Raw genomic sequence first — 13,815 nt, 5'->3', positions numbered from 1 at the left:
GGGCTTTCACTCTCTCATGACATGTACAAAAGGAGACTGTCAATCAAAGTGTTTCTGCATCAAGTCTGATTACAACAAACACAATGAAGTCATGTTGAGCATTAGATATTAGAGCTGTTCTCAGGTCAGTGTTGTGATGTACCTTGCGCTGTGTTCTTCTGGTTGAGCAGTTTAGTTTGGCTGTTCGGCAGAATCTTGATCTCCGGCGGTTCTGGACTCTGAGAAACACGCGACGCCATCACAGCGTTCAGATACTGCAGACGCGTCACCTGCACACACACACACACACACACACACACGCACACACACACACAGACTTCAGCCATATTTACACTACTGGGTGGAGTTACTGGAGAAAATGAGCCAATATTTAAATTAAGCTTCATGCAATTTTGGGTGTTTCAGTTTTAACTTTCGACTTCTTCTGTTGTAAGTTATACCGCATGGCGAACAGAAAGAAAATCCTCCGCATTTCGTGACTCGGTGTTCCTTTAAGGTAATAAAATCACTGCTTAGGCTACACGGTAGACTTTTAATAAGAGTATAATCTTAATCATATTAAAATCGGAGTATCAGAACGTCTCAGGTGAAGTCGCGAGCTGCCAAAGACAGGGCATTACTCTGCCTTTCAGCATGAGCCTCCAAGTTTAGCGTGTTTCCTCATTAAACGCAATGAAAGCGTATGCGTCGCAATGTTGTGTTAGAATCCTTGTGAAATACAGTAACACTTTAGGACGCTTAGTTTAAGCAAATTTGATGAACGTGATCATGCGTGTTGAATCTGAGGGGAGTCGCTCCAGTATGGAAGGCCGTTGGGGCCAAAACGTCTGCAGCGCGTTGTGTGTGTGTCTGTGTGAGGCCCGTTGAGGGGTGTCAGGGGTGGAGTGAGCGACGTATCTGAGTAGGGGCGAGAGGGGTGTACAATGTATTTAATGACCGGTTTGCGAGAAATGATCATTCATTTGCGGGTATTTGGGAGTCTGTGCACTTGCGGGATACTCCTAGTCTTAGCAACTGGATGAATGTAAAGGAGGATTAAGCAAAATTGTTTCTACTCTATAACTAATGTTCTCAACTCACAGCAATAAAACTTTACAGTGAGTGCAACAGTTTGTATTCTATAGTTTATTATTATCATTTTTCATTTTCCATATCTGCAATTCCTGTATTTTGGCATTTTTTTGCAGTCCACTTAGAATCCAACATGGAAATCAATGTCTTCTTTATTGGCATTGATTGTTTTGAAATTTAATGTCATTAACATGCCTGTGTTTTAATTTCTGTAATAAATATGGCTGTCAAGCCAGGATCTTGATGGTTTATTGTGGGTGTGTTGTTTACATGAAGAAATCTGTGTTACAAGTTAAACACAAATTCTATTAAACATTTATATTTTGAATTTTAATTCTAATAAAAAAATATATTTTGAATTTAAATAGTTTTTGTCTTGCGTTTACATTAATTTTACATTTGAATAGCCAAAATTACAAGTTTCAGTATTTTAAATGCGATTAATCGCGATTAATTTTTTTAAAAAGGTGCGATTAATTAGTAATTTTTTTTAATCGATTGACAGCACTAATATATATATATATATATATAATATCGCTGAGGACAAAATTATTTACCTTCCTGTGAAATGTTCATTTCTTTATCAAATATTGTTCACAGTATTTCCGCTAATGTTTGTTCTTCTGGAGAACATCTTGTTTGTTTTATTTCGGCTAGAATGAAAGCAGTTTTCAATTGTTTAGTTCCAACCCTGCAGGTTTCAAACAAGCCTAGTTAGTTTGAACAGGTGCGTTTAAATAGGGTTGGAACTAAACTGTCCAAAGATGCGGCCCTCGAGTAACTGTCTTTGACACCTGTGACTTAGCTGTACTCTATTAAGGTGGTTTACAGGGTCATAACTCATGTCCCTCTAATTCAAAACACTTAAAATCATATTTAACGAAGTCTTCTGTGGGTTTCCTGTGAGGGCTGGGTTTAGGGGTAGGGCTATATCAGAAGTGGTTTTTACTGTATATGGTACATTACATCTATGGAGTGTCCCTGTAAACCAGGGGTGTCCAAATTCAGTCCTGGAGGGCCGGTGTCCTGCAGATTTTAGCTCCAACTTGCTTCAATACACCTGCATGATGTTTCTAGAAAGCATGGTAAGAGCTTGATTGGCTAGCCCAGGTGTTTCTGGTTGGGGCTGGAACTAAACTTTGCAGGACACCGACCCTCCAGGACCAAGTTTGGACATGCCTGCTGTAAACCATGTATACAAGCACATGCATGTGTTACCTTTATAAGCTGCAGGTCGGTCAGGGCTCGTACAGTGTAGTCTGGACAGTAGCTGGATGGGCTGCTGGCGTCTCCGAGCTCAAACGGATCTCTGGGCGACTGACGCTGTGTGGACACTGGAGACTGATGGACTGAACACAACAACAACAACAACAACATTTATATAAATAAACAAACAGCTCACTATGGAATAAAAATAAAGTCTTAGGCTACGTCTACACTAATCCAGATCAATTTGAAAACAGATTTGTCTAAAAACACTTCATGTTCACGCTATCATCTTTAATTCTCTCCATCATCCACACTTAATCACCTGAAAGTGCTTTGGTTGATGTACTGCACATGTGCCCAGATGTAAGACGCTTTTACCTGCTCATTTCTGCCTGCTGTTTATTTACGGTCCGTCTCTTTGAAATTCCATAGTAAAAGGTGAAAGAAACATCACAGTAAACTTTCCCTGTGCGCTGAAGAGAGGCGATTTGGAGCATCTAGACACTCACATTCACCTCAAGTGTGCAGTGTGTGTGAGTTTGACACCCAGTGGTTGAACTAGGTACTGCACGCCTGATTCAAAACACATTTTCACTCTGCTCCTCCTCTGACAGCTTCACGCAAGTGCGGGTTGCCAGATTGACGACACCAACAGGAGTGAGCCTGACTGTCGAGCCTAAACGCTGATTTAAGCCGTGTACTAAATAAAAGCAACGGCATGCGATACAAGGAATATTTTCCATATTAAAGGGAGTTTTTGTCCAAACCAACACTTGAAATTTAGATTTTAGAAACGGCTTCTGTTTCTCACAGCTTCAGGTGCAGCTCATGTGCTTTATTCAGTGTTAAATGCTAATAATGCGAGTTTAATGGTGATTTCACATGACGTTTATTGCCATACTACTGAAAGCAGCAGCAGATAGTTCAGCTCAGATCTGGAGAATAAAATAAACCCTCAGAACTGAGTCTCAGTGCAAACCAACACACATCAGTGATTCAGCATCTACATTTAATTAGAGGTCTGCATTCCCGCGGCTGTCCCGCGGGCGGCGCGGGACCCGACCAGATTTCTACAGCGCGGGTATAAATTTCCGAATAAATCACGGGAGCGGTCGGTAACGGGTTTAATTTGAGACGACTCCCGAGTGAGCACGCGTATGTATGTGTGTAAATGAAATAGCGCAATGCTGTGTTTAGCTTGTTTGTTGCAGTGTGTGTGTGTGTGTGTGTGTGTGTGTGTGTGTATGTATGTATGTATGTATGTATGTATGCGCGAATGAGAGAGGTGTGTGTGTGTGTGTGTGTGTGTGTGAGCGAGCTTTGCCTCATTGCCTGTGTTTGTGCTTGGTGCTTATGAGTGTGTGTTAGAGGGCGCGCGCGAATGAGAGAGAAAGCTTTGTCTGTGTGTGTGTGCTTGGTGCTGTGCGTGTGTGTGTTTATACAGACAGCTTGTTATAGGCTGTCTGGACTGTATAACTGGGTGATTTTTCGGTTTTGTTCTCCCCCCGCTCTTTAGCGGGATCGGGCGCGGCGGATAGAAAACGGGGCGGGTCGGGCAGCGGGACATCAAGTGCTTAATATAAGCGGGAGCGGTCGGGTTCCGGCTAAAACCTGGCAGGTGCGGGATTCAAAATTTAGTCCCGCGCAGATCTCTACATTTAATCATGTGAAACAGCTTTAATGTGTGTTCATTAGATTATAAAGCTCAGCATTGTGCTGGAGTGCAGTGAGTGCACTATACTGTGCTTCTGAATGGCTGTGTTTACATCTCTGTCCTGTTTCGTCTGCTGCAAACAGCCAAACTGCTCATCACTGCGTATCTCATCATGTAGCGTGTTGTTAGGACACGGGGTTACAATGTAACCTGCTAACCTAATGTTTACGCTCGTAATATTCATATTATTCGCTAATTAATAGCCTCATGTGGAACTCTGAATCTGCGTCTCATTTCAGAGTCTGCTACTGTCCACCAGAGGTCACACTTCAGTCACAGACGCATGCTTTGAGAGCCTTCATGACTGAATGAATGAAATACCCTGTTTTACACCATCTGGCAACCCGGAGTCTGTGTGTGTGTGTGTCTGTGTGCAGATTTGTCAACATTTCAACAATAGTGTGTTTGCTTTCACAACACAACAACAGATGTGCAGAGTCAGCGACTCTTCATTCTGTGCTCAAACTCAAATCAGGAAGAGCAGATCTGTTTCTGAGCACTCATAATATTACAGAGATTAAAGAGAAATATATGACACTGCTATTACAGAGAATATTAAATACTGATAATAATAAGAAATTTACACTCACCGGCCGCTTTATTAGGTACACCAACTGCTTGTTAATGCAAATATCAGCTAATCACATGGCAGCAGCTCAATGCATTTAGGCATGTAGACATGGTGAAGAGGATCTGCTGCAGTTCACACCAAGCATCAGAATGGGGAAGAAAGGGGATTTAAATGACTTTGAACGTGGCATGGTTGTTGCTGCCAGATGAGCTGCTCTGAGTATTTCAGAAACTGCTGATCTACTGGGATTTTCACTCACAACCATCTCTCGGGTTTACAGAGAATAAAGAGGAAATATCCAGGGAGCGGCAGTTCTGTGGACGCAAATGCCTTGTTGATGAGGCCAGAGGTCAGAGGAGAATGGCCAGACTGGTTCCAGCTGATAGAAAGGCAACAGTAACTCAAATAAGCACTCGATACAAGCGAGCTCTGCAGAAGAGCATCTCTGAACACACAACACGGCCAACCTTGAGGCGGATGGGCTACAGCAGCAGAAGAGCACACCGGGTGCCGCTCCTGTCAGCTAAGAACAGGAAACTGAGGCTACAATTCACACAGACTCACCAAAACTGGACAATAGAAGATTGGAGAAACGTTGCTGCTCTGATGAGTCTCCATTTCTGCTGACACATTCGGATGCTCGACTCACAATCTGGCCTCAACAACATGAAAGCATGGATCATCCTGTCTTGTATCAGCGGTTCAGGCTGGTGGTGGTGGTGTAATGGTGTGGGGGAGATTTTCTTTGGGTCCATTAGTACCAATTGAGCATCAACGCCACAGCCTACCTGAGTATTGCTGCTGACCATGTCCATCCCTTTATGAGCACAGTGTCTCCATCTTCTGATGGCTACTTCCAGCAGGATAACGCAGCATGTCATAAAGCTCAATCATCTCAGACTGGTGAACATGACGATGAGTTCACTGTACTCAAATGGCCTCCACAGTCACCAGAGCTCAATCCAATAGAGCAGCTTTGGGATGTGGTGGAACGGGAGGTTGGCATCATGGATGTGCAGCCGACAAATCTGCAGCAACTGTGTGATGCTATCATGACAATATGGAGCAAAATCTCTGAGCAATATGTCCAGTAGCTTGTTGAATCTCTGCCACCAAGGATTAAAGCAGTTCTGAAGGCAAAAGGGGTCCAACCCTGTACTAGTAAGGTGTACCTAATAAAGTGGCCAGTGAGTGTAAAACTCATATTTCAGAGAAATATTAAATAATACTATTAATAATGAGTAATATAGAGCACTGATATTGAAGAGAACTGCTGATTACTATTGACTGTCTGACCTGAGGATGGAGCGGTGAGCGCTGAAACACCGTAATACGTGAAGGCGCCGTTCTCAAACTTCAAGCCTTCTTTCCCGATCTCCACCTCCACACGACCCTACACACACACACACACACACAAAATTATTATTATAATAATTTTTAAGTGTTTGAGCAGTATGATCTTCAGGAAAGTGTGTGTGTGTTTGTATGAGTGTGTGTCTCAATGACTGTGTGTGTGTGTGTTACCTGCAGCAGCAGTATGAAGTAGTCTACCGGGTGGTTTCTGGTGTACAGGTAGTGTTCTGCGCTCAGTCTGTTTGCGGGGTCAAACTTGACCTCCTGGTTGACGCTGGGGTGCCGCAGCAGGTGAAACAACACTCGCTCAGAGACGCGCTGAGGATTGAAGTGCTCCACCTCTGACACACAACACACACACACACACACACACACACACACACACACACCATTCAGCAGAGCACAGCATTAACATTTACACTCACTCATGTCATTAAAATCCGTCTTTTACTGTTGATCATCAGTTGCAGTGCAAGAAAAATAGCTGTTTCTGGCTATTATATGGAGTTAGTGTGTGTGTGTGTGTGTGTGTGTGTGTGATCTCTGCACACTAATATGTCTGAGAAACTCAAAGTAAGCCTCTCTCTCCCTCTTAATCCCAGCAGCAGTCAAGAACGCATGATGATCTGCTGTCAATCAATAAATGTGATTATAATGGAGGTCAATGGAGCAAAAACAGCACCAAGCGTGTGTAGCTGGCATGTGGATGGATTGAGAAAGTGTGTTATTGAGTGCGCGTGACCTCTGACCTCTGGACAGGAAGCGGTGTGTGGCGAGCAGCAGCTGTGGAGACGTGCGGATCTTGCTGTCCCCTTCTGGAGGCCTGAAGATGGAGAAGTCATCATGAACACTGCGCTGCTCCAGAGAGATCTCCAGCGGCGGCGGACGCTTCACCTTCATCTCCACTGCACACACACACACACACATTGACGGATCAGACATGAGGAACACACACACATTTGATTATTTGATTTGATATGGCTAATACTCATTAAAGCAGCACAGCATCCAAATATTGATCAACAGCCCATCATGTGTCACCGTACATCAATGTGCAGATAAACAATCACTGAATCTCATTTACAGGACAAGATTAAAACACTCAGATCAGCTCAGCACAGAGAAGTAAACAAACAAACACACAATGGAACATCTGAAAATTAAGGATAGAGACGGCATCGTCTTTTCCACACATGAAGACGGCCTATTATTGCAGACACACAGCAGTTTAGGGAATATGGCGAGCTAGAGTTGAGAAATCTCCTACCACAGCTATGCTGATGACACTCAGATCTACCTAGCCTTACTGCCTAATGACTACAGCCCCATTGACACCCTCTGCCAATGCATTGATGAAATTAACAGTTGGATGTGCCAAAACTTTCTTCAGTTAAACAAAGAGAAAACTGAAGTCATTGCATAGCTTGTTACTAAAGGTCAAACAACAAAAAATAAGGTCAAGAATCTTGGTGTGACTCTGGAGTCAGATCTGAGTTTCAACAGTCATGTCAAAGCAGTCAGTAAATCAGCATACTATCATCTCAAAAACATAGCAAGAATCAGATGCTTTGTTTCCAGTGAAGACTATTATTACTGGTCTATAAATCACTAAATGGCCAAGGACCTCAATACATCACAGATATGCTCACTCAATACAAACCTAACAGATCACTCAGATCTTTAGGATCATATAAACTAGAAGTTCCAAGAGTTCAGTCAAAGCAGGGTGAATCAGCTTTTAGCCACTACGCCCCTCGCTGCTGGAATCAGCTTCCAGAAATGATCAGATGTGCTCCAACATTAGGCACATTCAAATCAAGACTGAAAACACATCTGTTTAGCTGTGCCTTTACTGAATGAGCACTGTGCTGCGTCCGACAGATTGCACTATTATGTTTTTCTCTTCTTCTTCATTCTTTTATATCACATTTTACCTGTTTTTATGTTTTTTAATGAGTTTTATTATTTGTTTTTATTTATTTATTTTTTTACTTGTTTCTTTTATTCTTGTTTATGTAAAGCACTTTGAATTGCCACTGTGTATGAAATGTGCTATATAAATAAACTTGCCTTGCCTTGCGTTTTTCCTATACTGATATAATTCAGGTGAGCTGTTATTGTGAGTTTTTTTCCATTTTATACAGTTCCTTTCACAGCATCTATGTTGTAATGTCTTTAAAATACAATCAGTTAAACAGACTTTGGCATTCATTTAGTTGCTCAAGTGTAAAACGAGACAATAAGCCGTTTACTCACACGTCAGAATCGCATGCTAGCGCAGAAGCTCCATTGAATATACTGGATTAAAATAAATGCTCATATTATAAAGACATGGCGGGGAATGTAATGTAATGCAGTGCTTCTTAAACAATCTGAGACCCACTTTATATCAGATATCACTCAGCCAGTGGAGATCGCTGACTTTTAAAGAAAACAGACCTTAAACGTGCTGATTTCGCATACAGTTCGCCGGAAGTGCTTAACCCAGGTAACTGGCAAATTAAAAGTCCTATTAGCATACTTTGGCATACACACTATTTGGACATTTGTTTAGAGTCTTTCTTAATGAAGCATTTTAGTTTGACCTAACCAAACCGAACCGTACCACTCAATGGAAACGGGCCATTAGATATAATGGACACACACACTTAAGCCTGATTTATACTTCTGCGTCAAGTGATTGGCGTGACCCACGGCGCAGGCAACGCGCGTAGCTGTGCATTTATACTTCTGCTGCTGTCTCTGTTGGTCTGCATTAACACTTCCAAAACGCTAGTGGGCAGTGAGGTGTTAATGTTCCTCTGTGTCGAGTTTCTTCACTGCTGTTTTGCTTTTCCTGAACACTTCCGGGATGTACAAGTGGCTCAAACTCGCTCATTTTGAGGCAGGAACCGGCGGACGTGCAACAACTTTAACTATGAGGTAAACACAAAGCAAAACTTTCCATCATGAGCTCCTTCACGGGACTCCACACTTGTAAACAATCGCTCCTTTGGGCTCGCGTCCAGCTCGCGCCATTTGCGCGGCTCTCGGTCCCGCCCAGACTCGTCAGCGCTACCAAGCAGACCAATCACAGAGCTTGCGCTACGCGTCGTTGCGACGTGTAGTTACAATTTTTGAGAGGTGCACGTTAGCAACACCGACGGCCACGGCAAAGGGCTATGCGTCAGCGCCGTAGCATACGCTGGCGTTTGACGCAGAAGTATAAATCAGCCTTTAGACACACATACAGAAGACGCTTCACCTTCATCTCACGCACACACACACACACACTCACTGTATCCGTCAGACTCGTCCAGGATCTCTGACTTGATGATCTCCTCGATCACGTCCTCCAGCGTCACCAAACCCAGAACCTCATAGAACGGATCTCCTTCACCCTCATTATTCACCTTCTGCACGATGGCCAGGTGAGAGTTTCCTGCAGAACAAACAGCACTTCACTCATTACGAGTCACAAAACCACACAATAACCCTCAATAGCAAAAGAGTTTTAAAAATATGCAGCATGTAGAAAAGAGCAAAAAAACGTTAAAAGAAATGAAAATAAAATACAAACATTTTATTAAATGTATAAATAATGAAATCGTATTTTCATGTCATTTTCATCCACTTTTCCGAGGCCGGTTTGCGGGGGCAGCAGTCTCAGGAGAGAACCCCAGACTTCCCTCTCCCCAAACACTTCCTCCAGCTTCTCCGGGGGATCCAGAGGCGTCCCCAGGCCAACAGAGAGAGACATAGTCCCTCCAGCGTGTCCTGGGTCTTCCCTGAGGCCTCCTCCCTGTGGGACATGCCTGGAACACCTCCCAAGCTAGGCATCCAGGAGGCATCCGAAACAGATGCCCGAGCCACCTCAGCTGACTTCTCTGGATGTGGAGGAGCAGCGGCTCAAATATATTCATTTATTTTCTTGTCGGCTTAGTCCCTTTATTAATCTGGGGTCGCCACAGCGGAATGAACCACCAACTTATCCAGCAAGTTTTTACGCAGCGGATGCCCTTCCAGCCGCAACCCATCACTGGGAAAGCGGCTCAAATACATTTTTTAAAGTAAAAAGTTGCAAATTAAATAAATATAATAAAAAAAGAAAAACCTAAATATTTATAAACAGTTAAATTATGAATATTAGCCCAATGTACAAACACATATTTGAATATTGCAAAGAAATAGCATAGTACACACAGATATTAATAATATCCATATTATTGAAAATATTTATATGATATCACTAATGGCCTAATGTAAACAGTATTTATTATATAATGGGTGAAATATTGCCTGTTTTTGTCATTTCTACACAGAATTTTGTAAAAAAAAAAAAAAAATATATATATATATATATATATATATATATATATATATATATATATATATATATATATATATTGATAATAATAATAATAATATCAGATTTTTGCAGAATGATTTTAGGAGCATTCATTCACACATGTACAATATTGTTGTTGAGTATTGCGATAACATGTTTTACTATATCACCTACCCCTAGAAAAATGTTATTTTTGTAAATTTGTTTTAAAATCATGAAATTATATTTATATAATATAATTATATATATTCATGAAATTATATTGAAATCAACAGGTGAAAAATACTTTTCAGCTCTAATTAATTTTAATTCAGACAAAAAAGGTGTAAATATTTAGTCTTTAAAACTCTATGAAGGAACGAAAACCTATTCTGACTCTGATTGGCTGTTGTCTTTTCCCTTCATTAGCTTGTATTTTCAGCTCTGAGCCACTCCAGCCAATAGCAGATCAGCAGCTGCTGGGGGCAGGGCTAAAGATTTATACGGTTGTTGCTATATTAGATATGGTTGCAGCCGGAAGCTTACGAGAATTATTTATAATATTTCTTATTTATTGTATTTTATTAACATCTACCCCCACCCCAAGCCTAAACCTAACCGCCACAGCACTGTAAAAACAGTGGATGTACAAAGTATTATTTACGCTATCTATTAAATTAACCAATAAATTGTATTTTTTAACGCCTACCCCACTCCTTAACCCAACTGTCACAGTACAGTGTCATTAAAAAAATGCTGTTATATTAATGTGCATATCGCGCGTAAAAATCTAGACTTTACTGATTTATAGTTCTGCGTCGAGCGCACGCACATAGCCCTCCTCGCCGTGGCTGACACTGACTTGCACCTCTCAAAAACAATTTACTACACGTCGTAATAATGCATAGTATAAAGTCTGTGATTGGTCAGCTTGGTAGCTGTGACAAGTGTGGGCGGTGCTGAGAGCCGCGAGCTCGACGGAGCAAGTGTCGAATCTCGTGTAGGAACTGCAAATGTTTTGTTTAACTTATGTTGTTGCACGTCCATCGGTTCCCGCCTCAAAATGAGCAAGTTTTAGCTACTCGTACATTAATGTAGCGTTCAGACAAATCAAAACACCGGAGACTCGATACAGAGAAACATAACGTACCCTACTGCCAGCTAGTGTTTCGAAAGAGTATTGCAGAGCTACACAAACAGCGCACAGAAGTATAAATGCACGACTACGCGCATGGCAGGCGCCGTGGGTCACGTCGATCACTAGAAACAGAAGTATAAACCAGCCTTAAGACCCCATCTGATTGGTCAAATTTAAATAAATAAAGCATAAAGTAAATGTATGTATTGTTTACTGCATATACTATTATCGCGATAACGATAACACTGTTTTGAACGTGTTTAACAAATGCACGTGCCTTTTTTGAACTCTTCCAGCATGGCGTCCAGTTTAGTGTCATTGAAGACGAAGTGCAGCGGGTGATTGTAGAACTTGGTGATGGTGGTCATGGGCGTGCGGTCCTCCGGGTCCACCAGTGCCAGGTCCTTCACATACAGGATCTCTACGATGTTGGATTTCTCCTCCTCGTAGACGGGCACGCGTGTGTATCCGCTCTGCATGATCTCCGACATGGTACTAAAATCCAGTACGGCAGTGGACGGCAGCATGAAGCAGTCCTTCAGCGGCGTCAGGATGTCCTCCACCGTTTTAGTCCTGAGAGCCCCTTTGCTGAACTCCACCTTCACAAACTCGTTATACGGGTCGTTTACGCTAGTTCGAATCATCTCCATTGTTTTTTCGCGAATGCCACAAGTGCTGACATCCCGGCGGAGGATAAGATCCAGCAGGAGGCCGAGAGGACAGGACAGCGGACACGTTATGATCAGGCATATCTGAGCCAGCCATATTAAACCTGGCGCCATCTCGAACCCATAACCCGAACATATAACATACGGGAGAAGCTCAGCTAGCAGGAATAGAAGGAACGCGCTGGTGAACACCGCAGGAAGGATGGACTCATACAGACGATACAGAAACACACCAAGCACTGATTGACCTAGCGCGCAAAGGAACAATAACGAACAAACCAAAACGTTTCCTCGCCTGCGAATGGGCTTGAGCCGCTTGGCCGCGTGTTTTTCATCCTCAGAACCGCAGCTGTGGAGAACGTAAAGCTCCAGTGGGTCCAGCCACAGTAAACTGAGATTTAAACACCTGACCACTGCACAGATTAGCACTAAAAGCGCGACCACAAGTACCAAACCCCACCGCGGTATGTAATCCGACGCTACATCCGGGTCCTGCACGAGCAGCTGATCCGAGCCCACAGACTCCCAGGACTGGCCCTTTAAGACGCACAGATGATGGAAACCTGCATCTTTCTTCTCAGCTTCAGTGTGGACCTCCAGGAACCCGCTGTTCTCCTCGTCAGACACGAATCCTCCGTTTACCTGAAACGCTGTGTTTTTGCGGTTCTCCTCCGGCCCGCACGGGTCAACCGAACCTGCTTTTGCCGCGGCGAACGCGACCCACGGCCAGCTGTCGTTGGACAGGTATGATCCGAACAATCTGATCCTGAAAACGGTGTTTCGCGGAGCTACGATGGTCCGCTGGCGCATAAACACTTGCTGTCCGCCGTCCTCCAGCCGCAGCCCGAACACCCGCGCTTCCCGGACACTGCAGGCTCCGAAGCCGCACAGCAACGACACGATCACCGGGAGACGCAGCTCCGCCAGGCTGACCACCATATTGGAACTGCCTTCAGCGGTCATGTGACGCTACACTCCTACTTTTTTAACTTGTTTTCGTGGAAAACGGTGAGAGAAACTGGATATGTCCGGCGGCCATGTTGGCTCGGGGATTCTTAAGATGCTGCACGGACTAACCTCTGAACACTGGAGCCACAATGAACGCAGTTTCTTTTTTCCAGTAACAGCGACGGACCAATGACGGAGCAGCGAGCTCTTGCTTGACCAATAGGAAGACGGTGGTTCTTTGTAAACCACGCCCACTTATGCACCGTGTGAGATCGCGTCTGAACTTCTAGAAATGAACGTGTGTTTATGTTGTTGTGCGTTTCAAAACAGCGCATTTAACACTCACAATGCGTCCAAAATATGACTATATCAGAAAACAATCAGTATAGTAACAATATTTAAGCACATCTTTACTACAGATACCAAGGTTAAACTATGCTAAACCATGGTTAACCATTTACCTTTAAAGAAAAGTCACACAATTTGACAAACTATACATGTATGAAGAAAATCTGCAAGAAAACTTGGTGTATTATGAGATTTTAATCATTTTTAAAGTTAAATTAAATGATAAAACTATGCATTATAATATATTAATTTAATTTATGCCCATTTTTGCAATTGCATGGGTTAAACCTTCCCAAAATTCAGACTGACTAGAAAAAAACTAAAGCATTTATGAGTTAAAACACTGTAAAACCTTCACCAACAACTTTCCACAGTAATAAAACCCACAGGCTGAGCAAAAGAGTATTTTTAATAGAGAAACATCTCTATAATCATCATCAGAACTCAACAGAAATACAAAATCCTATATTACACATTGCTTCAAATACA

At 42.8% G+C, this 13,815-nt stretch overlaps 2 protein-coding genes across 9 annotated transcripts in view; both read right to left on the bottom strand.

Annotated features, from left to right (window-relative positions):
- cnnm3 (cyclin and CBS domain divalent metal cation transport mediator 3) overlaps positions 1-12,978 on the bottom strand; it is an 18,027-nt gene extending 5,049 nt beyond the window's left edge. For 6 of the 8 annotated variants that reach the window (XR_012386589.1, XR_012386590.1, XR_012386588.1 and 3 more), the window contains exons 1-7: positions 11,640-12,978; positions 9,196-9,339; positions 6,668-6,823; positions 6,090-6,259; positions 5,862-5,958; positions 2,290-2,420; positions 143-269 (exon numbers count right to left, since the gene is read on the bottom strand). Coding sequence is in view for 3 of the 8 variants with exons in the window: in XM_073915245.1 (XP_073771346.1) it covers positions 143-269; positions 2,290-2,420; positions 5,862-5,958; positions 6,090-6,259; positions 6,668-6,823; positions 9,196-9,339; positions 11,640-12,969 (2,155 nt within the window). In the remaining 5 variants the exon portion in view is untranslated. Of the gene's footprint in view, positions 270-2,289; positions 2,421-5,861; positions 5,959-6,089; positions 6,260-6,667; positions 6,824-8,506; positions 8,573-9,140; positions 9,340-11,639 lie in introns of those variants that run through there. The other 2 variants (XR_012386591.1, XM_073915246.1) reach the window with 2 other exon arrangements.
- myo18b (myosin XVIIIB) overlaps positions 1-13,815 on the bottom strand; it is a 673,005-nt gene that overhangs the window by 99,312 nt on the left and 559,878 nt on the right. The gene's annotated exons all lie outside the window — the stretch shown is intronic.

This window comes from Danio rerio, chromosome 10, assembly GCF_049306965.1.
Source record: "Danio rerio strain Tuebingen ecotype United States chromosome 10, GRCz12tu, whole genome shotgun sequence".
Classification (NCBI taxonomy): Eukaryota; Metazoa; Chordata; class Actinopteri; order Cypriniformes; family Danionidae; genus Danio; species Danio rerio.
The sequence above is the reverse complement of the archived record's forward strand: the minus strand, read 5'-3'. Positions and strand labels throughout refer to the sequence as shown.